A 25,993-nucleotide genomic window follows, 5' to 3' on the forward strand; every position below is an offset into this window, starting at 1 on the left:
CCTGGCAGGTAGACCCCATCCTTTCTCCCCCTCTCCATTTCTTCTGTAGCTAACTAAGAGTTTCCAGTAGCCATAACAGCTTTGCTCTGAACTGAGTCCTGAACAGTTTCCTCAGTCACAAGAGTTATCTTTATGTGGTTGGATCAGTCAAATCTATTTTCATTCCAGGTGTGAGTGAGATGAAAACCAATAATTCAAACGAAGACCACAATTTGTGGATCGAAACATGACAAGCATAACCCATCTTTCCCCCTCTCTGTCTCTTTCTCCCCTCCAGCGGATGCTTTAACTGCGGTGCTGACTAAGATCAATCGGTTGGATATTGTGACTTTGCTGGAAGGGCCCATATTTGACTACGGTAACATAACAGGCACACGCTGCTTTGCCGATGATAACGCAGTATTCCCGGATCAGTCCGATGGTAAAGTGTAGCCCACCCTAGCTGAACTATCCTCTCAGTCTATCCCTTCATTCTTCACTTCCTCTCTCAGCCAGATAGTTAGACCTAACTGTGCACACAAATACTGAAGCAATCCTGCTGGATCAAACCACAAGGGGCCAGCCTAAAACGACATAGGGCTCCAGTCGGTTATTTGAGATAGTTTTCTGTAGCTCTAAGACATCTAAGGTGTCTTATGTTATCAAGTAGGCTAGTTAGCTTTAAAAAAAAAAAAAAACATAAAAAAAAAAACAGACAATATGGACAATTTTGAATGTCGAAAAATCTGTACCAGTGAAGACGGTGCATGATTTTTTTTTATTTTTTTTTGTGTGTGTGTGTGTGTTTTTTTTCTTATGGGAAATGCACAAAAGCATGATGAAGGAAGTGATCGCTGTCTCTGCCCCATCTGATGAATGTAATGTTTTTTATTTTTAAAAAAAGGCATACATGCACATATGAGGCGTATTTTTCAGATGAGGCAGGACGCTAGTTACGTATATGTGAATATTCGGAACTTTGATACAACATACCTTTAAAGCCCATCGAAAACAAGTTCTTCAGAGCAGCATGTTTGCGTTCATGCAGTATGGCGAGTCTTTTTTTTTTTTACTCTCTCTATCTCTGTGTTTCTGTCTTTCCTACTAAATAATGAAATGTGGCAGTAATCTCTGGTGTTGTGGAATCCACTGACGATAATTGCAAAACGTTGATAAAAAAAAATTGCCCCTTTGTTCCTTGTTTTTTTTTTTTTTGGACTTTCCTTCACTGAATTGTATGCTTGATATCACATTTCCTTGCCTTTATTATTATGTTGCTTTTATTTTGCTCAGTGCTTTTATTCCGTCAATGATTTAAAGACAGCTATTTTTAAGCAAAAACTATGCAATGAACCTCATATCCTGTTTCTGCTTTATCAAGGTTCCTGAAGTCATCTTAACAGAAAAGATCTGTGTTTCTCTTGAGACGGTGTGATCTTTGTACAAAGATGATTTCAAGCGTTGAGGCAATTTCCAACTGATTAAGGACAATTAACTGCATGCACGTGTGTAACTCTGCTTGCAATGCGGCCTGCCCACATTTTTAAAGTTAAAAATTCACTTTTAAAAATTATTTTTAATCGGCGAAAGCTTTTCAACGCATCTAGGAGTGTCGATCTCGCTCAGTCTAAGATGGCACTCACAGATGAGTTGAAACTGCCGGGGTATTTTACTTTTTATTTATTTATTTTTTTTTAAGTGTATAACGCTGCTTCTTTCACTGCTGCTAGCTGTACTGTACCTGCCATCTCCTGGTGTCCTCCAAGCCTCCCGTCCTCTACGCTCCGCTGTAGCTTCCTCTGCTTTGAGACCAGCAGACTCCCCTGCTGCCCCTCCTCCTCTTCCTACTCCTCTTCTTCTTGCTTCAGAGCGACTAACGTCTACAGAAACATCTCCCGGCAACACTAACCAGCTACTTCCCATGAATGAGTAACTTCTGATAAAACATAGCAGCTTCTGGATCGAACATCTGCTCCTGCTCCTATGCTCTGCGATTTTTTTAGAATAAAATCTGAATTTTAGCCATCTGTGAAACCACAACGTAATGCTGGATCGGTGCTTTGGCCAAGATAGCGACTTGCTAAGCGGAGAAGAAGAGTTGTGCCGCTGCTCGTCCTTAATTTTACCCATGCCATTAGCGATATGGCATTGTCGACAGTTAAACCGAGATTTAAATTGAAAAGGTAATTTATTTCAGAAATTCAAGTCAAAAAAGTAAAACATATTATATTGACTAGCTACACAAATTAAATTTCTTCACAGCTCAAGATTTCGATTCTGACAATATGAAATTGGATAATTCCGGGGACGATGGTGGCGACGGCGTATGAGTTGGCCCTGCAAACAGTGGTCCGCCCATCCTCGTTGTTTGTGTCCTCGTGCAAGACGCTTCACCCTCCTCGCGGTTGAGGGAAAGGTGTGATTGAAAAGAGTGGGCAAACAACATTGATACCAGAAGGTTAATTTGGCAATTTATGCAAAGAGTCCCAGCTAAATGCTAAGTGCAAATAATGTCAATACATTGATTTTTTTTTTTTTTTTTTCCCCAGTAGGCCCCAATTTCTCTGTCACTCTGCATACAATGAATATATTTTATGCCTGAGTTTCACTTTTTAAATCAGAACTGAGTAGATTACCTCTTCAATTATGCTTTGCTTTCTTTAGAGACACCTGCGCAGGAACAACTTCACAAAATGCCAGTGCGCTCCAGTTATTTACATATTTAGTATGCATCGCCCCTCCGCTTTTGCGGAAAAACGCCTTTTGCATCTAAAAAGCGGTTTGCATTTCCCTCTTTGTTGCCCACCAGTTTGCTCTGGCAGATCTCGACAGTAAGAAACAAAATTAACGTCACTCCTGAAAGTTCGCCTTGGAGTCGAGGTGATGATGTTAAAGCCGGTCCCTTTGCGAGATGTGTTCAGCGTTGAGCTCCAGCTGCTGCTAAGACTCCTGTTGCCTGTCAGCTTATAAGGAACCCTGTGACTGCAAAAGCCCTCTTCTCTGCAGCTTAAACACCATCAGCTCCTTAATCAGTTACTTCTTCATTTCATTGTCGGTGCTTGACATGTTTATTTTCACATGCCTTTTGTCTTTCTGTCTGATTTCTGTCTTAACAGTTGTCTTGTCTTTCTCGTCTTGTGACCTGGTGCACTTGTCACGATGTAGCTCCGAAAGTTATTAACAGTCCTACTCTCCCCCCGTATCCTCAGACCTGTCAGCCTTTAACCTCCATCTCCTCTCCTCGTTATCCCAGTAAAATCAGCCTTCTGTCTTCTCCCTCCTCTGTCTTCACCTTCCCTTCTCCCCCTGCCACGCCTCCTGTTTACCTCCTGCCTGTTGCTCCTGTTCTCCCTCATTTCTCCACCCTGCTTTACTCCCCTCCGCTCCCTCCCACTCCTCGAAGTCCTTTTAGCTGCTCCGCGTTCTTCTTTCCTCCCAACTTCTCTCCTTCTGGGGTAACTCTACCCTCGGCCTCAGTTTCTTCCTCCCTTCAACCGCACATACTAAGCCCAACTCGGAAAAGTCGGTCTCCGCCTTCCAACTCTCGCTCCTCTCCTACTTTTTCATCTGTCCCTGCTTCTCCTCCTGCTTTACTGTCTGTCTCCTCTCCTCCACCTCCACAGTTGTGTAACATCATGTACCAATCCTCTCCTCCTATCTTCTGCCCTCCTTCCCCTCCGCCATCTCCCCTTCCCCCTGGTATCCCCTCGTACTTCAGACGCGATCGTTCAGTTCCTGAGATTTACATTTAGGGTCCTCTCAGTTATTCTGCTATTTCCTGCCTAAATTACTTTGTTGTTATGAGAATATGGAGTTTAGAAGTTTTAAATCTAACTAACTAAATGAACCTATTATTAAGTGTTTTTACAAAAGGCTAACGTGACTTTGAAGTGCCTCCTTCAGGCCTGAGGATTCAATGCCTTGCAAAAATGCTTCACCCTTTCAGCGTTACAACCACAAACTTTACTTTATTGGGAATTATATGATAAGTAAACACAAAGTTGACCTTAGTTGTAAGGCGGAGAAAAAGAGAAAATATATTTTTTATTTATTTTAACAAATAACAAACTGAAGAGTGGTGTGCATTTGTCTGAGATGCCACGAGCCTCCTGACACTCTCCTGTTCTTCACTCCATTTACACAGAAAGTCAGTTCCACTGAAGTAAACAAGTTTTAAATGACGTGCATCACTTTAGTTTTACAACTTTGTGTTTATCTGTCAAGCAAACTCTCAATGCAGCACACTGAAGGTCGTGGTTGTAACCAAATGTGCACAAGCTGAAGGGATGCGATTGTGTTTGCAAGGCACAGTGTGATTATAAGTTAAATACAGTTTGCCAAGTTCTGCTTTCACATTTTCTGATGTTTCTTTATATCTCTGTCTCCATTATGATTTGACAGTGCTGTGTTTGGTGTGAGGCTGGTTCAGAAGTCCCAAATACAGATTACACTCAAGCCGTTATTGAAAGAGAACATGTAAACTCAACAACGGCCGCACATTTTATCATTTTAAATGGCAGATTCAGTAAACTCATCGGGGCATTTCAATTAGGAAACTGGCTCTTTACTTTCTAAACTTTCCATAGTATGCACTACCTAGCACTTTTTTTCCCCCCCAAAAAAACACGTGTTTTGAAACGTGGCATAGTCTTCATCCCCCCTTACCAAAGAAAGAACAACAAATGTTTCTCTCGTTTTTTTGTGTTTTTTTGAGCCAGCTTTTGCCTTAACATTAGCCATCTTATATTGTGTCTCTTGCAAATGAGATATTGAATCTCAATGAGACAACCTGTGTAAATAAAAGTCAAATAAAGTAACATGGTCTAATATTTTCTCAACATATCCAAATGAATTTCTGAACATAATTGTCACAAAAATGGCCAGTGAGTTTAATATAGAAACCTATATTGGTTTCTATACACCAATATAGAAACCACGTCGAATGAATCCTTAAGAGTTTACAGTTTCTCCCGCTGCCTGCTTTTGTGTAATTTGTTTTAAGTGGCTTTTGAACAGAAGCTCCTCCTATATGTTACATAAGTGTTTCTCATTTCATCACCTCCACAACTTCACCTCTCCCTCCCACCTCCCCTCCCTCTGTCCTCCCCTCCCCCTCCCCCTCCCTCATCTATCCTCTAATCCTTTACTCCTGCCATCCATCCAGGAGACCACAGTATAGATGTGGAACTGAAAACCCCAACAGAACTCAACTACGTCCCCTGTACCCCCCTGCGCTCCGATGAATTCTTTAGTGAGGGCGAAGCTAGCGTAATGTCCCCAAGTAGGACCACACTCACCAGACCTAGTGACCTCTCCCTAGCTCAGACCACAAGCACCTCCAGCAGCGACCCGTCCACCGTGGTTCCGGCCGCTGGCTCTGAGCCTCCTATTGCGGGGCCTGAAGACACAGTTCTGACCGGAGGAGACAGAGGGACGACTGTGGAGATGCCAGAAAATGACCGGAGGGCGGGGAACCTTAAAGAAGATGGTTCTCAAAATGGAAGAGAGGAAGAAGAGGAAATGACCCAGGAGAGACTGCGGAGTCTGCTGGAGGACATACAGCTGGAGGGAGGCGTGGAGGAAGAGGAGATGACCGAAGAGAGAGTGAATGCGATCCTTGAGCAAGTTCGGCAAGCAGAAAAAAACATTTCTTCAGTTCCAGGCTGGAGGACTGAGGCGTCCGGAGCCACAGCTGGACACAGCAGCAGCAAGGACACGGAGAGCAGGTAAGATTCGATCCGTTCTACTGCTCGGCTCAAACCCGCAAATCTGCTGTTGGGTCTGAAGGCTTTCACCCGATTCAGCCCCGACAGTCCAGCCGATTCCCTGGAGCAGCCCCCGGCTCAGAACGGAGGTCACACAGAGTCGGCCAGGGAAGGGAGGGAAAAAGAAGCCAAGAAGAAAGGGGCCGAAGAGGACAGCAGGACATCGGGACCCAGCAGAGGACGGGAGGACGTAGGTGACAAGTCCCAGCACAAAGTGCAGGTGAGAAGCTTTCACCCGTCTCATGAAACTGAGATCTCATGCGTTCGACAAAGTCTTCAATACATGTTTTGGGGTTTTTTCAAAGCCACCAGAATTAGTAATGATTCCTTGATATCTGAGATGCAGATTTCAATTTTGTGTGACAAAGATATATACTTATTTTTTTAGGACTATAACACATAAAATAGATTAAATGTGCCCACGGGGTTCTAGGAGTGAGGCAGTACATATCAATTCAAAAACAGGGAGGAATTATAAGATCATCCCCAGTTCAGTCAGCAACTCATTTAAACATTTTAGTCAATATTTTTTTAGGCAGGATGTTGAAAGTTTGACTTCAAGGTTCCAAACACCTTGGAACCTTGAAGTCCAAGGTACGATGGCCGTGGTGCTCAGCATGTCGTAGCGGGGAGGATCACAATCGTGCCTCCCTCAACGTGTTTTCCACGTCAGGAAGTGAAAAGCGGATCCCTTCAGAAATCAAATTGTCTGACCTGCCAATGACCAATCAGAGATGACTTATTAGTGCAAATGTAGTCAAGTGTTGAGGTAAAACATACTTTGGACACATCGGGGTTGTTAACAATGCCCCGCCGCTGGGCTGCCTTTGTCAGGAAACCATCAGAGCTGATGAGTCCGGCTCTGACGACGACACCACTGTCACTACCAGGGTGTACCGCAGACGGGTCATACTCAAGGTGTGTGAGGCCTGGTGTGCGTGTGTGTGTGTGTGTGATCAGAGTGCTGAGCTCAGCCCAAAAACAAAAGTGTGTAAAGCTCAAGAGAGCCGGTGCAATCTACTGCCATGCTTCCCTTAGCATGAAAGAAGCTGTGTGTTGTAACTTCAGGGTTTGTGTGCTCCTGTTAGTCTAGACACATCGAACGCTGTAAACGGTTTTCACGAAAACCATCGGCGGAAATACAGAACTGGATAGAAATGTGTAGTGAACTACGTTTTCTTGTCTGGCCCCTGAAATTTCAATGAAAAATATCTCCGTATTTATTTTCACATAAAGCTGAGTTAGTGTTGGTGCATTGACCACTTGTTGGCTTCAGCATCATATTTGGTTGGTTGGTTGATTTGCTTTGCTTTGCTTTGTTTGGTTGTGCAAAACCAAGTCGACGGATATGGTTGTGATTGCTGGGATATATTTCCACTAGAGATTAATGAGGTGCTGGTCTTTTCACACCTTCCCATTTTTGTAATTTTTATATAGTTTTTAGGTATGAAATGAGGCCATCTACAGAGAGACATCCTGTACCTGCACACTGGTGGTTTTTTTAAGTCATTTCTACAATCTATTACAGGTTTTCAGTGAGAAAATGTGGCTAAATGACAAAAGATCGGACAATAGTTTTCAGTCTGTTAACAGTGGAGTTATTGGATTACTTGTTGCAGAATTGCATCTAATTATCTCAATGCATTGAGTTTATGCATGTCCCTTTTTGTTTTTTGCATGACAGCAGGTTTAAATGAATCTGTTTGCAGCTTAAAGGTTTTTTTTCTTCTTCTTCTTCTTTTTGATCCAAACCCTTCGAATCTGTTTGAATATAACAATGGAGGATTCCTGCTTGTTGCTTCTGAAAGTGGCACTTTAACTCTTAAAAAAAAAGCCTGCAGCTTTGCTCTTCCTTTCCCATCCCACCCATTTGTCTTTTGTTTTTTTTCCACTCATCCTTTCTTCCTCCAACTTCCATCACAGGGAGAGGAGGCCAGAAACATTCCTGGACAGTCCGTTACTGAGGAGCAGTTTATAGATGATGATGGGAATCTGGTCACCAGAAAAGTAACCATCTTCCTGCCTTGCTGCGGCTTACCTGCAAACATCTTCCATTCTGTTATTTTTCCCACCCTCCTCTTCCTGACCTGCTTCTGCCCCCCTACAGGTTATCAGAAAGGTGGTTCGTCGGGGTTTCAACTCACAGGAAAGGCTGGAATGTGAAGGCCAGGCTATTCCAGGGGAAGGAACTTCGGGTGTTGATGAAGGCGAGGCAGATGATGCTGCTGCTGCTTCATCAGCAGAGGCTGCAGCATCTGCAGTAGGAAACAAGGGTGGGAGGGGCAAAAAAAGAGGGAAGCGCTCCCGACACGGCCACAAGGAGGAGGCCCAGAGAGAGAAAACACAGGTTGGCGTTAAAACCAACCGCTGCACCTGGACCGACTTGCACTTGCATGGCACTGAAATGAGATAAAACCTTGAAACAAACAACGACAACAAAATAACACCTGCATTTGCAGGTGTAGTTTGTGTTTGGTGTGTAGAAGTGTGGTTCTAGTGGTTTTTGGTTTTCTAATCCACAAGACGACTGCAGAAATGTCCAGTCCTGAACATTAATGGTTAGAAAATATTAATAAGACCAAATTAAACAAGTACTTAATGGTGACAAGCCAACTTCATAATCGCTCAATGTTTGATGAAGCCAATCAACAAGTTTAGCGATGTTTGTCACAAATACCCACTTTTTCCTCTGACTTCAGTGAATATACACTTGAGAGTAGAGCTTCCATGGCATTAGTGAATTTGATTGGAATATGAATACTTCCAGCACTCTGAAATCCCTGTATCGAGATTCGGGTGCGGGCATCTACTGCAGTAAAACTAAGTTCAACTGGCTGAACAGCCTATTGCTATGAAAAGTGTATTAATTTAAAGATTTGAAAGAACAACAGCAATTGCTTTTTAAACTGACTTTCAGAACATCAGTGAGTGCAGTTGTAAGTTTGCTTTAATGATACATTTCGAAACCATATACCTTTAAAAACCCCATCAGTCTTACGGCATGAGTGAACCACGTAAGGTGACACTTTGCGCCTGAACGTCGTCTCGGTGTATTAAATAAGTCACGAGTGAAACTCTGCAGTGTGCTAAAGTTGAGCCGTTTCCATTCTTGATTTTTGTGACATGTTTTGAAGTAAATTGTGATCGCTGATGCTTAGCAGCAATGTGACCTGTTAGTGTCGATGCCTGTGTGAAAAACAGAGTTGATCGCAGTTTGCAGTGGTTTTGAATTGTTTTCAGGTTCTAAATAACAAATATTGGGTGTTTCATTAAATACAAAATGTTTTATATATATATATATATATAATTTTTTTTTTTTTAACCATATGCAATTTGCTTGTACATTGATAGAAACTTTTCTTTCTCTCCCTGAGCTAATTTTTCTTCCAGCATGCCGCCTGCTGTAGTGACCAGACTTGTGTGCGCTTTTAATAACGCCTGGAGAACAGTCTTTGCCTGAACAAATTAATAACTTATAATTTTTTCTGTTTTTTTTTTTCTTTTGCTGCTTTTTCTGCCCAGCCTGGAGATGGTTCCAGCAAGAAGCACGAAAAAAACAGTCAGTCGTAACGGCCAAGCTCTAAAAATAACCAGGTAAGACTATCCTTTCCGGGTCCTGAACTTTGTGCTTTTGTTCTTTTAATAAGTGAGTGTTAAACTGAAACAGTGCACCTGAGCACAATCTTGTTAAATCTGAACTTGGGAAAAAACATTTTAAAGTTTTTTTGTGCGAAAATCCTTGAATAATTGTGCTTACAGCAAAATCCGGTTCTTTGCAAAAGTATTTATACAACATAAACCTTTACACACTGTGTCAGGTTACAGCCACAAACTTTCATGGGCCTCGTTGAGATTTTTTTGGTCGTTCATAAATATGAAGTAATCGAAAAATTCTACATCATTTTTAAAATTAGCATTTAGGGCCCTGAGCCTGTACTTTGTGAAACCATTTTTTTTTTTTTTTTTTTTTAACCTGTGTCTAAATTTTTCCTAAATAGATCATGTCCAGTTAGATTGACTGGAGAGTACATGTCAATGTTCAAGTCTTTCTACAAATTCCTAATTGGACTTAGGTCCAGACTTTGCACTTTTCTAACACTTTAATATACTTTAATCTTAATCGTTCCTTCGTAGTTCCGGCTTTATGCTGGACTGATGCGACTTCTGAAGGAAATTTGGTTGCACATGAGTAAAAAGGACAACGGCAAATGTGAAAAAAAAAAAAAAAAAACTCAAATTTTGCCCCTATATTTTCCTTCACCTTCAAAATTCAAAGTTTACGCTTGTAAAATCATCAAATGTATTTAAAAAGCTCAAAGGTTATGAATATTTTTTGGAAAACACTTGTTTCACCTGAGAAAATAAAACTAACATTTCTGAATAACCTTTTTTACATTTTTGCTTCAAAGTGTAAATCGTTGCCTTCTACCCTCCAGGTTTTTAAGTCATTCACGGCGATGCCACTCTTGGAAAAAAACAGCTGAACCGGAGTCCACAGTGAAGAAGATCTGGACGGGACGTGTCAAGTCAGCCAAAGTGTTTTAGAAGCATTCACCTACAGCGCATGGTTTACAGCAAGACGACGTTACTTTCCCTTGATTTCGCATGAGCATGTCACCGAACTCACTCGCTGTCAGAAAACAGAAAAAAGAAAGAAAAACAAAACAAACCGGAGGGGACACGCATGGACGTGAGCGGAAAACTTCAGCTCATCAGCAGCGAATGAACTGCATCTGCAGCCAAATAAAAATAAAAAAAAGACCTGCTGACAGAACAGACTCCACTCTGACACTCGCCTTTTTGTTTTCTTTTTTTTTTTTTTCTCCCCTCCTGAATCTGAAACAGCAGCACTGGAGTGTACAAGTGGTTCGTTTTTTTTTTTTTTTTTTTTTTTTTTTTAAATAAAATCTAACAGCAAAGGGGGGCGATTTTGTTGTATATAACTGGCACTGTATAAAACCAACAACAAAAAAAGTAAATAAATAGTAGCTTCACAGATTGTTTATGCACTGATTTGAGCTGATGAGGCTTTGCAGAGTCTGTGCACTTGACTGTGTGACTTGATTTGCTCTTCCTGAAAAATGAAAAAAAAAGGAGCAAAAAAAAAGCTGTATGAGAACGATGAACGAATGCAGGAAAAAAAATAATAAACAGCTTAATTTTACACATTGGATGTCCAAAAACAGCTACTCTGCTGTGGAACGTTCTCCAGAGAAATTATATTTTGCTGCATGTTGTGTCACTTTATTTTTAATGTTTTTTTTTTTTTTTTCCTTTCTTCTACTTTTAAAGCACTGTAATACAATTAGTGAGGTTTTGACAGAACTTCTTTATCTGTTTAGGCTCATAATAACACAAAGGTTTACCATCCGTGGCAGTCTTTGATTTAGTAATCACACTCCATATTTAAGTTGTCGGACAGTAAATCTTCGCTCTTTTGATCTAACAAAAAGGACGAGCGGTTTTGTCAGATGTAACCTGCAGGCTGGAATATTAGCTCTAATCTGCTGCCAGCCCTGAGTGCGTGTGTACGCGCGTGTGTGTGTGTGTGTGCGTGTGTATCATAAATCTTTACTCCCAACATGCATACTATGGCTTTTCTGTCTACTGGTGTTTTTAAAAAGGGGGACTGTTTTTATGTTAGGTTTTTACAACTTTCATCTTATTTAACTGTTATTTACATGATCTGATTTTTTAGCGTCAATCACCAAAACCGTAACTGGTACCAACAGCTGGAATCACACAAATCACACCCGTGACTTCACATTGGTGAAAATGTTAAGTCTCTTTTACTGTAAATCTACTTTTCCTGTGTTTCTGTTTCTTTTTCATACGAATCTACCCCACGCATTCACTGAAAATAAATCTGGTACCCACATGTATGACGAACAAACATAGCCAATCCTGGATGATTAATTATTTAAGCAAAAATAAAAAATAAACTGTGTTTTAACCTAAAAACACCGTGTGTCACTGTGTTTCTTCTGCATCGAACGTAATATAAAACATATATATTGCCTTTTTTTAAGTTGCATTATTCTTAGATGGAATGATGTCACAACCTCATTAAACATACTTTTTAAGACGGGAAACCAGCGAGATTTGACAAAACAGTGTGGTTAAAGAACAGGCTGTACTATTGCAGTGGAAGCCAATAGCAACAGACTGGAATAGATCACAGATTCATATCAGAGACTGTGGGAGAGAGCCTGTGTATGCAAACTAAACTCTCCACAACAAAAGGTTCTGGTCCAGCAGGGATGTGTGGACTCAAGACTCTTTTTTTTTTATTTTTTTTTTTTTTTATAGTTGATACATTTTCTGACGAGCTTTTTTGGGTCACGTCTAATGCAGATCCAAAATAGCTCGGCATAAAAACGACAAAGTCCAAACCCATGTCTAGGCTGCCTCCAGCCTGCTCAGCAAAAACAAACTTTGTTTTTCTCACTGGCGTTTACCAAGAACTGCACGGTCATTTCACCACACCGCTCAGTTTACATGTGGACAAAAACGTCGCAGAATATTAAACAGAATGATGTTTGCGCTTTTAGCAGGGAAAGCCAGTTGGAGCAGGTATGATTGTATAAATCCAGAAACTGGTCTGCATGCCCAAAGTCTTTATTAAGGTGGATCTTGTCCAATAGCAACAAAATCTGGACAAAATTGAGGCATTACCTTGACTTTTAGTGTATATGCATCGTTTTCCTTGTGGAGGCGGTGGATGACGCTAAATGATTTCCTCATTAATTGGTTGAAGGTATCTAGGACAACCTAAGAAGATTTATTCCTGTTCTGCACATCTAGAAACTGAAACTGTTGCCAATTTTCTTTTTAAACTGGTAGAAGCAGCTGTGCATTTTGATTGTAGGGTTTTCCAAACATCGCCTTTCGATTCATTTACAGGCTGTTCGAACTCATGAATATGCTCTAAAGTAAACCATTCCATTGTAGCTCTGATTGTATGTTTAGGGTTGGTCTCATACTATTAGGTGAGCTTCCACCCAAGTCTTTTGCAGTATCTAACTGGTTTTCTCCTGGTATTGTTCTGTGTTTCGCTCCATCCATCGTTGCTTCAACTCTGACCAGTTTCCCTGGTCCTACTGAAGAAAAGGATCTAAACAGCCCTGATGCTGCCACCTTTTCTAAGGTGAACAGCCATTGTTCAAGGTGTACAAATTTATGCAGCACTTTTTGGGTTTTGTTTGTAATAAAACTTTGAAAACCATCTATCGTTTTTCTTCCACTGTACTGTTTTGCACATCGTTTTGCACAGGTTTTTGTTTAATCCCTTTAAAAACCTAATAAAACACTCCGGCGTTTGACAAACAAAAACCACAATCCCTAAATGTCTGTTTTTCATCTGGGTCTCTTAACTAAGAGCCTTTTTGATCATCTTAGGGTAAATTATACCTGAAATACAAACATCCTAATGCAAGTAAGATCTTGAAGATTTTAAGCTCTTCACAATTTTGTTTTCATAGTGAAAACTGCATTTTAGGTCAAAAACTGTGTCATAAGTCGTTTGACACAGAAGGCTGTCCCAATTTGAAGTTCACAAACACAACTATTGAATTTTCAGCTTGCACCACAGCCTGCATGTGTACAAACCGGTGTTGAGACAGAAGCGGGACGTGTGGTTCCACGTCATCACTGCTACTCGGGCTGAAGACTCTGGTGCTTAGTTATCGATTTACTCTCCTAGAAACGTTTTTCTGTCTTTATAGGTTTTTCAGAAGGTAAACTAGAACGCAGTGTTTTCTGGCGGTGGGCTGTTCAGCTGTGTCAGCATTTGTACGTCCTCCACCGTGATATGATTTTGTTCCCTGAAACACATTAGTCTGCAAAAACAGAAAACAACTGGAGTTATTCATTGTACTTTGGTTTCATATATATATATATATATATATATATATATATATATATATATATATATATATATATATATATATATATATATATATGCATCGTTTTTCTTGTGGAAAACGATGCATTTTCCATATATATATATATATATATATATATAACCTTGCTAAAGTACTCACTGTTATTTATATATATATAAAAAACACAAATATATATTTTAGTGGAATTTTATGCAACATGCCAACACAAGAAATGTTTCACTATAAAGTGGAAGAACAAATATTAATATATACAAATTTGTATTCAGGACCCATTGCTATAACACCCATCCAACCAATTCCCTTTACAAGTCACATTATTAGCAAAGGATATCCACTTCTGTGCAATTCAAATCCAGTCTAAATATAGTTACACAGTTGCTGTTCAACTTGCCAGACTTCAATTGTGATGCATTTTTTTATTTATTTATTTGTCCATACTGTACACTGACTGTTGTCTGAATTTGTTTTTTTTTTTTCATTAGATTTTCACACATTTTCCAAAAATGTTGAGCTTCTTCTTTTTCAACCTGTTCATCTGGATCCGAAATGCCTTGACTTTTCACACTCCTGTTCATGTACTCCAGCTGGAACAGGGAGTTTCCCCTTAGTTAATAAAAAAAGCAAAAGTAAACTTATCATATGCTTTACAACTAATTGTAAAACCCAAGAGATTGATTTGTTTGTGGATAGGATGTAATTAACTTTATGAGATTTAAATAGCAGTACCCAGCCAATTACCACAGGGTTGTGTAACTGTCGAAATAAGAATCAAGTCAAAGCTTTTTTTCAAGTCAGAACTTTTTTTATTTTTTTATTTAAAAAATATTCTTAACATTTCAAAAACACATTGAAAAATACAATAGTTTCATAACAGAAATAGCATATCAAAGGTTAGGAGCAAACATTCAAGAAAAGAGTCACTCATCTCCCTTCTGAACTCTGAAACAACCGCAACAATCATGTTTTGTTATCTTTACTACAGTTCTTCATAGGCGCCGCTAAGCATCCTGGATAGTGCTTTCTATTATTGTTTCAGTGTTCAGCGTTTCTATGTCTAAATGACATAAAAATGCGGTTTCTCATCATTCGTCTCAAGCCCTTTCCTGAGTCAAAACAGTCTTTTAAATGCAAAAAAGCACCAAAGGAAAGGCTATTATTATTTTTGTATTATTACTAATGTTCGCAGTCTCTCTGCACTTGCATTGCTTTGGTCTTCACACCTCGGTGTCGTTGGTCACATCCCCTTTTTGCTGTGCTGGCTCAGAGCTCTGTTTACGCAGTACGGGATGATGCTGACGGTCACTAGGGGAACGGTTGCGCTCTTGCAGAAGGAGAGCAGGTAGAAGAGGGCTGCAGTGTGCGTGGGAGGCTTGAAGGAGTCAAACAGGTGCAGCAGGAACAGAGAGCTGAGAATGCATCCCGCTCTGGCTGACGCACTGCTGCTCTTTTTGGTCTCGGTGTACAGCGGAGAATGCAAGCCCAGGCCGAGGCCGAACAGCGTGCCCATGTTGCGCAGAAGGCTGGCGAAGGGCGTGGTGTCCAAGTGGACCCACTCTGGTCTGACACACCACTTCTGGGCTTTCTCCAGGGTCCACAGGAGGTCCACACCCACGGCTTTCAGTAGCACATAGAAGCCCACGGCGAAGCTCGTCAGGAAGAGCGTTGTGTAGAAGTACTTGTTCATGCTGGCGCTGTAGATCCACTGAGTTCTGTTGAAGGCCTCGGCCACAATCATACCTGGAAGCATTAAAGCACATTTAACTATTAGGCTTGACTGCAAGTGACTATCTCTTTAAGATCCTGAAAGGTTGTACGCAAGTTCTCCACTGACCTGTTATGACTCCAGCAACGACCTGGTGGGGGAAGTGAGCAGCAATGAAAACCCTCGACAGGCAGACACACACCTGGACTCCCCAAAAGACGGACCACAGAAGAGCCTTCAGATACCTGCAGAACAACAACAACAAAAATCAGACAACTTAATTCAGGTAGTTGTTTTGCTTTGCCCCAATTATCAGCACCCCAGATTAAAATCGGCCAACTGAACCTGTTAATGCAATATAACAATTAATCCTTTTATCCTTTTCATATCACCAGTAATTTATCTGCCTGAAAGTAAAAACCACCCAGGTATAACACCCAGCAGAAGTCAATGATCAACCACAGTTAGAACAGATAGAGTGTCCTGAATGATAAGCTCCTGATAGAGGAAAGTGGTAAACAACTCAGACGTAATGGGAAGGAAAAGGGAGGCTAAGCTAAAATAGCAAGATTTTTTTATTTATTTATTTATTTATTTATTTTGTCACTTACCAATTTGTGTTTAATGATTTCTTGCTTGTCAGAATGCCGAGGATGGAAGTCACAAGGGTGTAGTAGACTCCTGCAGCTCCCATTGCGTGTCCGGAGGGACTGCCTGGATTTACAAAGACAGAAAGCAAATATTAAAGCTACGAAACACTCCAGCTCACAGAAAGCTGCACATTTTTCAATGCTAATAATTGAGCTGTTAGAAAAAAAAAAACTAAACGTCATTGTGTTGACTCCGTTGTATTTGTTCACATTCTTTTGTTGATTCGTGATAATGCATCGTTACTTTGCCGTATGTTTGTCTCATCTTTCTTCTAAAAACCAGAATAAAAATATACATGCTGCAAAAAAAAAAAAAAGAAGTCAAGAATGAGGGAAAAATAAACTGAGATGTAAACTACGCCGGATCTTAATATTGTTCTCCGTGACGTTTTAGGTGCATTGGTCTTATAGTTGTTTTATTTTTGTTCTTTGTTTTATATGCTTGCACAGCACTTTGGTCAGTGTTGCTATGTTGTATTTTAAATGCTTTAAAAATAAGGTGGTATGGCAGTGGCATGGTAATTAGTAATGCAGCCTATTAATTTTTACTTTGCAAAATAAAGAAAACAAATATTACTATTGATAAATTAAACATATCTGTAACATATATGTAAAACCATTTAAATAATAATAATAATCATAATAATAATCAATTGTACATCAGGAAGTAAATGTGTGTTCAGTAGCATCCCTCACCTGGTCCGGTCTCACAGGTCATTGGATACTGTTCAATGTGCGGGCGATCAGCGTCTGTGTAATAAGCCGTCTCGTGGACCCACCAGTACGGCCTCTCTCCAAACAGAACCCTGTTGAGTGGAGAAGAAACACAAACTGTGTCAGAAGCCATGGGGAAAAAAACAAAAACATTTTAAACATAGTTTTGCTAAGTTCAGATAAGCATTCAGCTCACCATTTAAACACCAAGTTCAGCCAGTCTCCGATAACAGCCACCCAAATGAGCTTGATGCCGACTGAGGGTCGCAGGTGGAACCACAGCGGGAAGAAGATGAAGAAGGTGTTCCTGAGGTCTGCCGCCCAGGACACCCAGAGAAACAGGCCCTGGGCGTCCTTGTAGTTGGTCTGCAGGTACCGGGTGCTGCTCACCCCAAAGCCTTCCATGGCATCCATGATATCAGTGAGCATGTTAGCAGCGTGCGGGAAGCAGAAAAGGTCTCAGCCTGCTGAGTCGTGAGTGAGTTGGTTCAAAAAGAGCAAAGGACTGTTGCTATCAGTGACACAGCTGGTTGGTTTTATACCCGGAGACCCACTGCCCAAACGCATGCTCACTCTGACTTTTGGACCTTACACATGTGTAATAAAGCACCCGGAGTTTGGGAGGTTCGTCACACAAACAACTTGATGAGATAAAGGGAAAACAAAGGGACAATTGGAGTATGTCCCACTGAGTCACAGTATGTCAGTTCAAAGAAAAGGTCAAAAACCTGTGACCTGTAGGAGGACTGATAATGGCACTTTGCTGAACTTCTATCTTTATGTATAATCAAGTCCAACTTTTGCTTTTCATAATTCTTGAGTTATGTAATTGTTCTTATGATGATTTGGGCAAATAGTTTTCAGATGGAGCAACCTGTTTGTGGATTGCATAAGAAGATCAAAGATTAAGCGATTGGCTTTGAGCTGAGCAGAAGAGGAGGGAACACTTGAAGATCAAACTGAACAGATGACATCAGGTTATGCATGAGAGTCCAGATAAATGAGGATATTTAATAAAAAATGACCTATATTGTGGGTTCATAATTAAAATGAAAAACTTTACATGTTTTCTTTCTGAGATAAACATGAACCGGAAATGATCTGCTATCTTCTACTGACTCGGCAAATTAGTGGCTTTAGAGCTTTTGACCTCAGCGCTAATTTTGACACGGTAGACTATAGTGGTCTTATTTCACTGGTAAACATACCTCCTTGGGCGAGTCCCTCAGAGCAGACCAAGAATTTGTTGTAGGGACATTATATCAAATCTGGCATTTGAATGCTTTCAGACCCTCTAGAATCTGACTGGAGGATACATGAACCCCATCCAAACATTGGGTGCATATATTATACTATTACTTGGACATATTTTTTAAAAGGACCACACATCTGACTTTAAAATCCTCTTTTTTTTTTTTTACTGATTTTATGTCTAATTCACAGGCTATTTGTTTCTATCTAAAGTCTAAGACATAGTGTATTCAGGAACTTTATGGTAAACTAAATACCTCTAAGCATTGGGACCTCTTCAATGCTAGACATTTAAAAATATGTACCAATATTAATTCACCTGCTATCAAATCTGTCTGAACAGATGTTTTTTTTTTTTTTTTTTTTTGTATTGAAGTCATTTTATTATTTTAAAATATTCAATGAGTTGTACAGAACTTTGGTGAATTGGCTTTATTTTATAATGAGCTTTACAAATACATTTGACACTCCACTGGTCTCTTTATTGATGGATTTGAACAGAAAGGGCCCCAGGAGGGGTGTAAAGGTTAAGGAACTGCCTGTCTGTACTGTCCCAAAGGTAAACAAATCCGCTAACCTTGAGTAAAGTCCAATGGGGGTTCGCGCAGAGAACGAGCAGACAGGACATTCTGAGAGGGAGCTTTGCAGAAACTGGTCCTTGCACGTAAGACAAAAAGGAGCCCAGACTGCAGCTATCGCCCGAGGTCCGAGGTCTGAGTTACGCTATCATGGATATCCTTCACAGCTGGGGGGTTGAGCTGACCAGTCATCTGCAGATCAGATACAGCAGGTACGAGGGTCTGTTTAGCCTCGCCTCTGCCGTGGCCGATCTGCACACCACGTTCTTCTGCCTGTTTCCCGTGTGGTTCTACATGCGCAGGGACACAGGGGTCAGGCTAATCTGGGTGGCTGTCATTGGAGACTGGCTCAATTTAGTGCTGAAATGGTAAATAAACTTCCTTTTAAAAAAAAAAAAAAACATTAAAAAATAAAATAAAATACAAGAGTCCTGTAAGTGCACATTAATAGCATACTGAGTGATTTAAACGGTTTTTTTAATGCAGGGTTCTTTCCGGAGAGAGGCCCTACTGGTGGGTTCACGAGACCCAGTTTTACGGGGCAGGAAAGGCCCCATCGCTGCAGCAGTTTCCTATCACATGTGAAACTGGACCAGGTAAGATTCAGGACAGACCTGCTGAACACATGATGTCTGCCTTGTTCTCAAGAATCAAGCAGTGATTGATTTCATTAGTCTAGCACAGTGAACTCCAAGTCTGCCTAATATCTATGTTAAATCATTGACGGAAGGCGACTGTATCTTCTGGTTTCCAGTCAATGGGTACAATATGGAAGGTTTATGAATGAGTTCTCAACTCCACTTGTACTGTTTTTTTTTTTTTATCTTTACTAGAGGGTAGTGTAACATCTTGTGTAGTATTGAGATTCATTTGAATGTTATAAGAATGATTATGGCAAAACTGAAGTCCACCTTGTTATGCGAGTCTTCTTGTTGTGTCTTTTTTCCCCCCCATTTCCATCAAAAATTAAAATCAAAATAAACGGCAAAAATACAGAAGACGATTGAGAACAGTGTTGCAGTGAATATTTGCAGAGATATGTCAAAACTTTCCACTTACAATAGTAGGATTGTCACCAAAAAACCATAGACATAACTGGTGCACCTCGTAGTAATTTGTGCATTTAAAAGAAGGCATTTGGAATAAAAGTGAATACTTAGAGTACTAAAATGACAGTTTCTGGTTTCTTTGACATGTATTCATATCTACACAGTAGATGAAATATAGCAACATATATACAACAATGTTCTATTTCATATTCCAGGAAGCCCTTCGGGTCATGCTATGGGTGTAGCTGGTGTCTGGTATGTGATGGTCACCGCTCTGCTTTCAATTGCAAAAGAAAAGCAATGCCCCTCTGTACTATACAGGTGAGTCTCTGAGTAATGCATTGGTGTATTTCTTCAACGCTCTGTCTCTTGAGGATGTTCTGGTGTTCCTGATCCTGTATTATTAACCCGTTAGCTTGCTGCAGATCAGCTTGTGGACCTTAATGGTTGTGGTGGTGCTGATCGTCTGCATGTCCAGGGTTTTCATGGCGGCTCACTTCCCACATCAAGTTATTGAGGGGGTCATCACAGGTACGGTGACAGTCTGAAAAAGTCAAGACATCATCAGTAGTACTAGGATAAAACGGGTGTAAATCTTTTGGTCTTAAAAAAAAAACATTCACTACGTTTTATAGAAACCTTATGCCTCTCATTTATTCTGCAGGCATAGTGGTTGCTGGTATGGTTTCCAAGAAGAAGTGGATTTACAGTGCCAGCATGAGCAAATACCTCCTCATCACACTCTTCTTGACTTTCTTCGCTATTGGCTTCTACCTGCTGCTTAAAATTGTCGGAGTGGACCTGCTTTGGACCCTGGACAAAGCCCAGAAATGGTGCATCAAGCCAGAGTGGATCCATCTGGACACCACACCCTTCGCCAGCCTCCTACGCAACATAGGTAGTCTGTTTGGTCTTGGACTGGGACTGCACTCTCCCTTCTACCATGGCATCAAGAAGAACGCAAATGCTGGTTTCAAGATGGGGTGCATTATGAGCGCCTTGTTCTTGCTTCATCTCTTGGATGGATGGACCTTTTCCTCAGACAACCACTTGACTTTCTATATCCTATCTTTTGGTAAGAGTGCTTTTGCACTTTTAATCCCAACCACTTTAATTCCTTGGGCTCTTTGTAGGATTTGCAAAGGAATGGAGTTGGATAAGAACTTGTGATTTATATCTTATTATGTGTTTCAATTCAACTAGTGGTTTTAGTTGTTCCTTATCCAAAAGAAAATTGGGGAAACTAGTACCAGTCACTAATTGGTGAGTTACTTAAGCTGTGCTGGTGGAAAAAAAAAAAAAAAAAGGAACTAGCTTGTTTTATTCTAGTTGAAAAGACGCCCTTATAGAGGCATGAGCTTTGAAATCCTTTCATGACAAAACAAGAATAGCACTTGAGGTATAAGATTTTCAGCATATTGATTAAAATGTCCCACCCAAAATTTGAGCATCTGTCCCACATCTCTGTGCCTGTCTCCTCGCTCTCCCCTCATTAGGAGGAATTTCACAAAATTACCCTGATAAGCTGAGCTAAAAAGTAAGTTATCAAGCCTAGTTTGTGTCAATGTGTTGTTGAGGTAATACCTTCAGCAATTTATTTAGCAGTCCAAAAATAACCTCAAGATTAGCTTCACAGATTGTGAAGATGTTCTAAAGAGTCTTTCAATGAAAAATTCACACGTTAACATGACAAACATAGCAAATCGTTAGCAGATTATTGTAATAAGTTAGTTAAAACGTCAATAGTCTTTTTACGGTTGATAACATACACTTTTTTGTAAATGTTTACCAAGGAAGATGGTCTAATTGTTTTTTGCTAAACAGAATTAAGGGACACCAATAATTTAAGAGTTAGAGTCAATTTTACTTTCTGACGATGCCTAGAAAAGGGGGTTTTGTCAACCGAGGTCACGTCTCAATACGTCACTTAAAAGAGTCAGCGGTAGTTTATTTGTTATTTTTCATTCAAGTTTGTATTTCAGGCCATTTTACAAGTCACCAGAATTAGCAAAGTTTAACGGTTTAATTTGACAACTCTGTTGTTATCGGGGCAAGGAAAACGGTTTGCTATAAGTATGTTTATTTGTTCATCATATTAAAAAAGTTACAAAAAACAAACCAGTAGCTTTTTATAGTGAGCAATTGTACACATTTATTGGCGAAAAAAGTAGTTTGAAATTTCAGCGGAGGGGAGCTTACAAATACCCTAACAAGCAAAAGTAGGAGCTATAACTTAATTAGCTTAGAATGTGAAAAGGGCAAGAAACATATCAATTTATGTTGCATCTTTACCAACAGAAAGTGACGTGTAGAGAAGCAGTTCCCTGTCACAAGCCATTTGCTAAGCAAATCTTAATGCATGTTTACACATTTTATACAGACTTTCTACAACAACTGAATTACTTTTATATCTCACACAAAAAGTCCAGATTTCAATCTGTGATTTAATGAATTATGTCCTTTTTCTACAATGATAGCAATGACTAAAATGTTTTTGGGGATGACAAACAGATTGCTTTGTGTAACAATTTGAACTCTTTGCTTTGGTTATTAATACTGACATCAAGAGGAAAAATATGTTGATGGGCTGAGAAGAGATGTTGGAGAAATATTATGTTTTATAGATCTTATGGCCTATACTTTTATAATGTGCAGTCTCATTGATTCCAGTTTGTGCATTTCCCAATTTCGTCGCATGTCACTGTCATCAACATGTTAATAAAAGTCTGTTGTTGTTAAACAGATTGTACCTTCGGATTCATTTTTATAGGTCACATTTTTACAACTTTGTACAAATTTAGAAAGAAGATTCTTTTAAGGGAGAATTAACTATTAGTGGTTTATTAGGTTAGTTTGGAAGTCTACTAAAGCCTTGTCGAGTCATTAGCTGCAAAACCCACGTGTTACATTAATAGACTTAACTATTTTTACAAAGCAGAGTTTTTAATTGATTAGTTTTAAAGGCCAGATTACTGAAAACTCCTGAAATGTCTTCGCAGCATATACAAAATAGAAATGATGATGATGACAACAATGAATGACGGAGAGCTTTAAAAATAAATCAGTGCCTCAGAATATCCATTTGCACAAAGAGTTCTCCCCCGTCTAAAAATGGCCATGGTCCGCCGACAGTTTTCTCCAAATGTTTCAGACTAACACAGAGTAATTCCCTGGTCGGAACAACCATTAACCATTAACCAGAGCATGCTCCCTCCACCCTGCAATCGCACATAGTGATTCTGCCTTTCACCACAGCCACGCACTCTCAAGACAGACGGCAGGTCAAGGGGCAGAAAGTGTTGTCTGCCTGGGGAAAGCAAGGCAGACAACACGTGTGCCACTTCATACTTGGCACTCAGTAACCTACATTGTTCAGGTGATACACTCAAGGTTCTAAAATCAGCACGATTGCAAGGGTCACTATCACTGCAGGACACCTTTGTTGTGCAATGTCGCTGCCTGCCTATGTTCTTTAATCTGCTGCTGAGTTGTAGGTCATTAAAGACAAAGTTGCACTGATTAGACATGTAATAATCCTCATTCATAATAGGAAAATATGAATGAGGATAATCACACATTGCAATGATAACTCTGAACTTATTGCCACTGAGTCTTAATTTAAGATAAAGCAGCTTGAACGCACAGTTTAAACTTGCAACTGCCATTTAAAAATGGTTTAAAAAGACGCCCATAGCAAAAAATACATTTTTTTCAATAATATTTACACAAATCCCATTGATTTATTATATTAGGGTTTGTTTGTTTTTTATGGTTCTTTCATGGTATTTTTGAAGAAACAGGTCAAATAATCTATATCTTATATGGTACTAAAAATCACAACACGGGGAAAAAAAAATAATCGTAACGTAAAAGGATTGTTTAAACCATCCACAACTTAAATGTATTTAAAATATGAGAAACTGATACAAGCTTGAATTTAATGTGAATTTTCTCTAACCCCAGCCAGACTCAAAACTTTAGAAGTTAGGTATGTGCAAAATGCTTACATATTTCTAGGTGATTATTTGAACTATGGCATTATGATCATCATTAGTCCATGTAAACTTGTCAATGTAAATGTAAAAAACAGTTTTTAAATGTTTTTGCATGTAGGTGTTGTGAGCACAGTGAATAATAGGATTAGAAACCAAGAAAAAACATAAAATCCCAGATTTTCTGTAGGAATATCATATCTACTTTTTTATTTTTATTTTTTATCTCTTCCAGTTATTTCCGGCGCTTGTCTTGAAACTTTATGGTGCAACTCTACATTCATGTGAGCTTGGCAGTGGTGCGGGGAATCGTCAGGGACAGACATCACAACTGCGTCAGAGAATTTGAGCAACTGTTTGCATCGATTTACATTTGCATCAGTCAGCTCGACTGAGCTGTTTTTCTGTTACACTGTCCTGATCTATCCTATCTCAGTCAGTTCAGAGAAAAAAAAAAAAAAAGAAACTAAACAAATATGAGCTCCAGCTGGTGAGCAAATTTTCAACATGGTTTGCCTCACGTGGTAAAATTTGGACAGGCGGATGCCGGATTTAGGACTGTGCACAGTGGCACAGTTGTTTGCAGTAAGAAGCTCCTGGCTTTGAATACGTGCTATGGGATTTTCCCCATGCATATGTGAGTTTCTTCAATGTCCTCCAGCTTACTTCAGGAGTCCAAAACCAGGCATGTCAGGTTAAATAGTCTCTTCAAGTTGACCTTAGGTGATGTGTGCTTTCACAATTATTTGTCTTTGAGTTACTTTGTGTGGATGGACTGGTGACCTGTTCAAGTTGAAGCACAGATGGGTAAAAAAAAACGATCAAGGAAGGTTGTCTCTAGGCATGTATGGAAAGTTGAGTGGGAAAAAAAAAATGTGGTAGAAAAATGATGCAGCAAGCAACAGAGCGCAGCTTTGTGAGGATTGTGAAGCAAATTCCAATTCAAGGACTTGGAGGAGCTTCATGCGGGGTTGACTGCTGTTTGAGTCAAAGCTTCAAGAGCCAACACATAAAGAACAGGCTGTTAGAGGAGTGGAGTGAAGGTTCTCCTTCACTCCACTTCACTTCATAAAATCAGAGCAGAAAGAGCCCCAACCAATAATTCAGTCCATGGAGTCATACTTCTCAGCTGGCCAAAAAACTCCTAGATAAAAATATTATTTTATTGGTCTTGTGTGATATTTAGCTTTTCTGAGAAACTGACTTTTGGGTTTTCACCAGCTGCAGCAAAGTCAGTACAAATGTTTCACTTTCCGAAAAACAAATCTGATAATTAGTTAACATAGTAGGTATTCAAATTTATTCAGATGCACCTGAATTTTTTTTTAAATGAGTATGTGAATATGAATATTTTGATAAGATATAGTCTGAAAAAAAAACAGAGACTGGAAAAAAACAGATGAATGTGTGGATGGACAGATCAACGGACAGTAGACAAGGAGATAAATGACCATTTACCTCTTGGGAGGAAGTCCAAGTTATTTCAATTATGTTCAAATATTTTCACAAGCCATTCCATCTTATACATTTAACACAAATACCAACTTGTTTCATTACTACTATTCAAATTCTATGTCTGGATTGAACACTCTGTTAAGGGTAAGTGCACTGAATGTTGGCAACTGTTTAAACATAAAAATTTTTAGTCTGTAAAAAAATGCTACATTTTTTACAGACTTGTAAACAAGGAAATCTCATGAACATTAAATGCATTTACAGTGACCCCTACAGGTCAAATGGAACCACTGCCTGCTTTCTAACAGATCAGTGATGAACTTCGTACAAATTCTCAGCTTCTATTAAATATATATGTAAGAACCTACTCTGCTCTCCTGCCCCCACACAATTAAAATAGACTCCAAGACATCTTATAAAAACGCATTTTATTCAATAGCATCAATGCTCCATAATGAGAGACGGTCTTGGTGACTTAAGCATTTTCACTGAAAACCATTAAGCCCATCGATCTAAAACTTATTCTCTAATTTTTCCCATCACAACTACAGGGTATAATGTATAACATTCAGAGCAACAAAAACAAAAACAAAAATAAAAATACAGCTTATGTATTGCATTGCATTTACTATATATGATCAATCCTTAGATCCTGCAGGGGACCAAAAAAAAAAAAAAAAAGCCACAAAGCACTGCTGAGTATTTGAGAGCTACAAACGAAATTTCACAAGGTTCTGAGGACAACATGTTTAATTAAAATTGAAAAACATTGCTTTACAATTAATTTCCTCATTTTCTGAGAAACTTTTAAGAGTTTAAAACAAACGAACCAAAGGGGAAAGAAAAAAATTACAATTGAAAAAAAAAAAAAAAAAAAAAAAAAAAAAAAAAAAAAAGGGTCCCCTTTAAATATTTTATAAAAAAAAAGGGGGGTGTTGGGTTTTTGTTTTAGAG

At 39.5% G+C, this 25,993-nt stretch overlaps 3 protein-coding genes across 21 annotated transcripts in view; 2 read left to right on the forward strand and 1 right to left on the reverse strand.

The window, feature by feature from the left end:
• LOC106962215 (ankyrin-3-like) overlaps positions 1–10,625 on the forward strand; it is a 45,214-nt gene extending 34,589 nt beyond the window's left edge. For 14 of the 19 annotated variants that reach the window (XM_015056475.1, XM_015056478.1, XM_015056477.1 and 11 more), the window contains 8 exons: positions 278–421; positions 5,144–5,705; positions 5,784–5,964; positions 6,579–6,662; positions 7,668–7,751; positions 7,852–8,091; positions 9,267–9,338; positions 10,181–10,625. In XM_015056475.1, coding sequence (XP_014911961.1) covers positions 278–421; positions 5,144–5,705; positions 5,784–5,964; positions 6,579–6,662; positions 7,668–7,751; positions 7,852–8,091; positions 9,267–9,314 — 1,343 coding nt within the window. In that variant the 3' untranslated portion in view covers positions 9,315–9,338; positions 10,181–10,625. The remainder of the gene's footprint in view (positions 1–277; positions 422–5,143; positions 5,706–5,783; positions 5,965–6,578; positions 6,663–7,667; positions 7,752–7,851; positions 8,092–9,266; positions 9,339–10,180) is intronic. The other 5 variants (XM_015056489.1, XM_015056490.1, XM_015056487.1 and 2 more) reach the window with 5 other exon arrangements.
• Positions 10,626–14,454: 3,829 nt separating this feature from the next.
• Positions 14,455–17,242, reverse strand: g6pc1a.2 (glucose-6-phosphatase catalytic subunit 1a, tandem duplicate 2). Its single transcript, XM_015056472.1, has 5 exons — positions 16,911–17,242; positions 16,697–16,806; positions 15,962–16,064; positions 15,480–15,595; positions 14,455–15,385 (listed from the first exon to the last, which is right to left on the reverse strand). Exons 1-5 carry the CDS (start codon positions 17,141–17,143, stop codon positions 14,883–14,885), a joined length of 1,065 nt encoding a protein of 354 aa, XP_014911958.1. The 5' UTR covers positions 17,144–17,242; the 3' UTR covers positions 14,455–14,882.
• Positions 17,243–18,441: 1,199 nt separating this feature from the next.
• LOC106962214 (glucose-6-phosphatase-like) lies at positions 18,442–22,334 on the forward strand. Its single transcript, XM_015056474.1, has 5 exons — positions 18,442–18,911; positions 19,030–19,139; positions 19,808–19,913; positions 20,008–20,123; positions 20,257–22,334. Exons 1-5 carry the CDS (start codon positions 18,694–18,696, stop codon positions 20,760–20,762), a joined length of 1,056 nt encoding a protein of 351 aa, XP_014911960.1. The 5' UTR covers positions 18,442–18,693; the 3' UTR covers positions 20,763–22,334.
• The last annotated feature ends 3,659 nt before the right edge of the window (positions 22,335–25,993 follow it).

The sequence above is a fragment of the Poecilia latipinna genome, unplaced genomic scaffold (genome assembly GCF_001443285.1).
Source record: "Poecilia latipinna isolate Pla-1442-1.1 unplaced genomic scaffold, P_latipinna-1.0 Scaffold1386, whole genome shotgun sequence".
Taxonomy (NCBI): domain Eukaryota; kingdom Metazoa; phylum Chordata; class Actinopteri; order Cyprinodontiformes; family Poeciliidae; genus Poecilia; species Poecilia latipinna.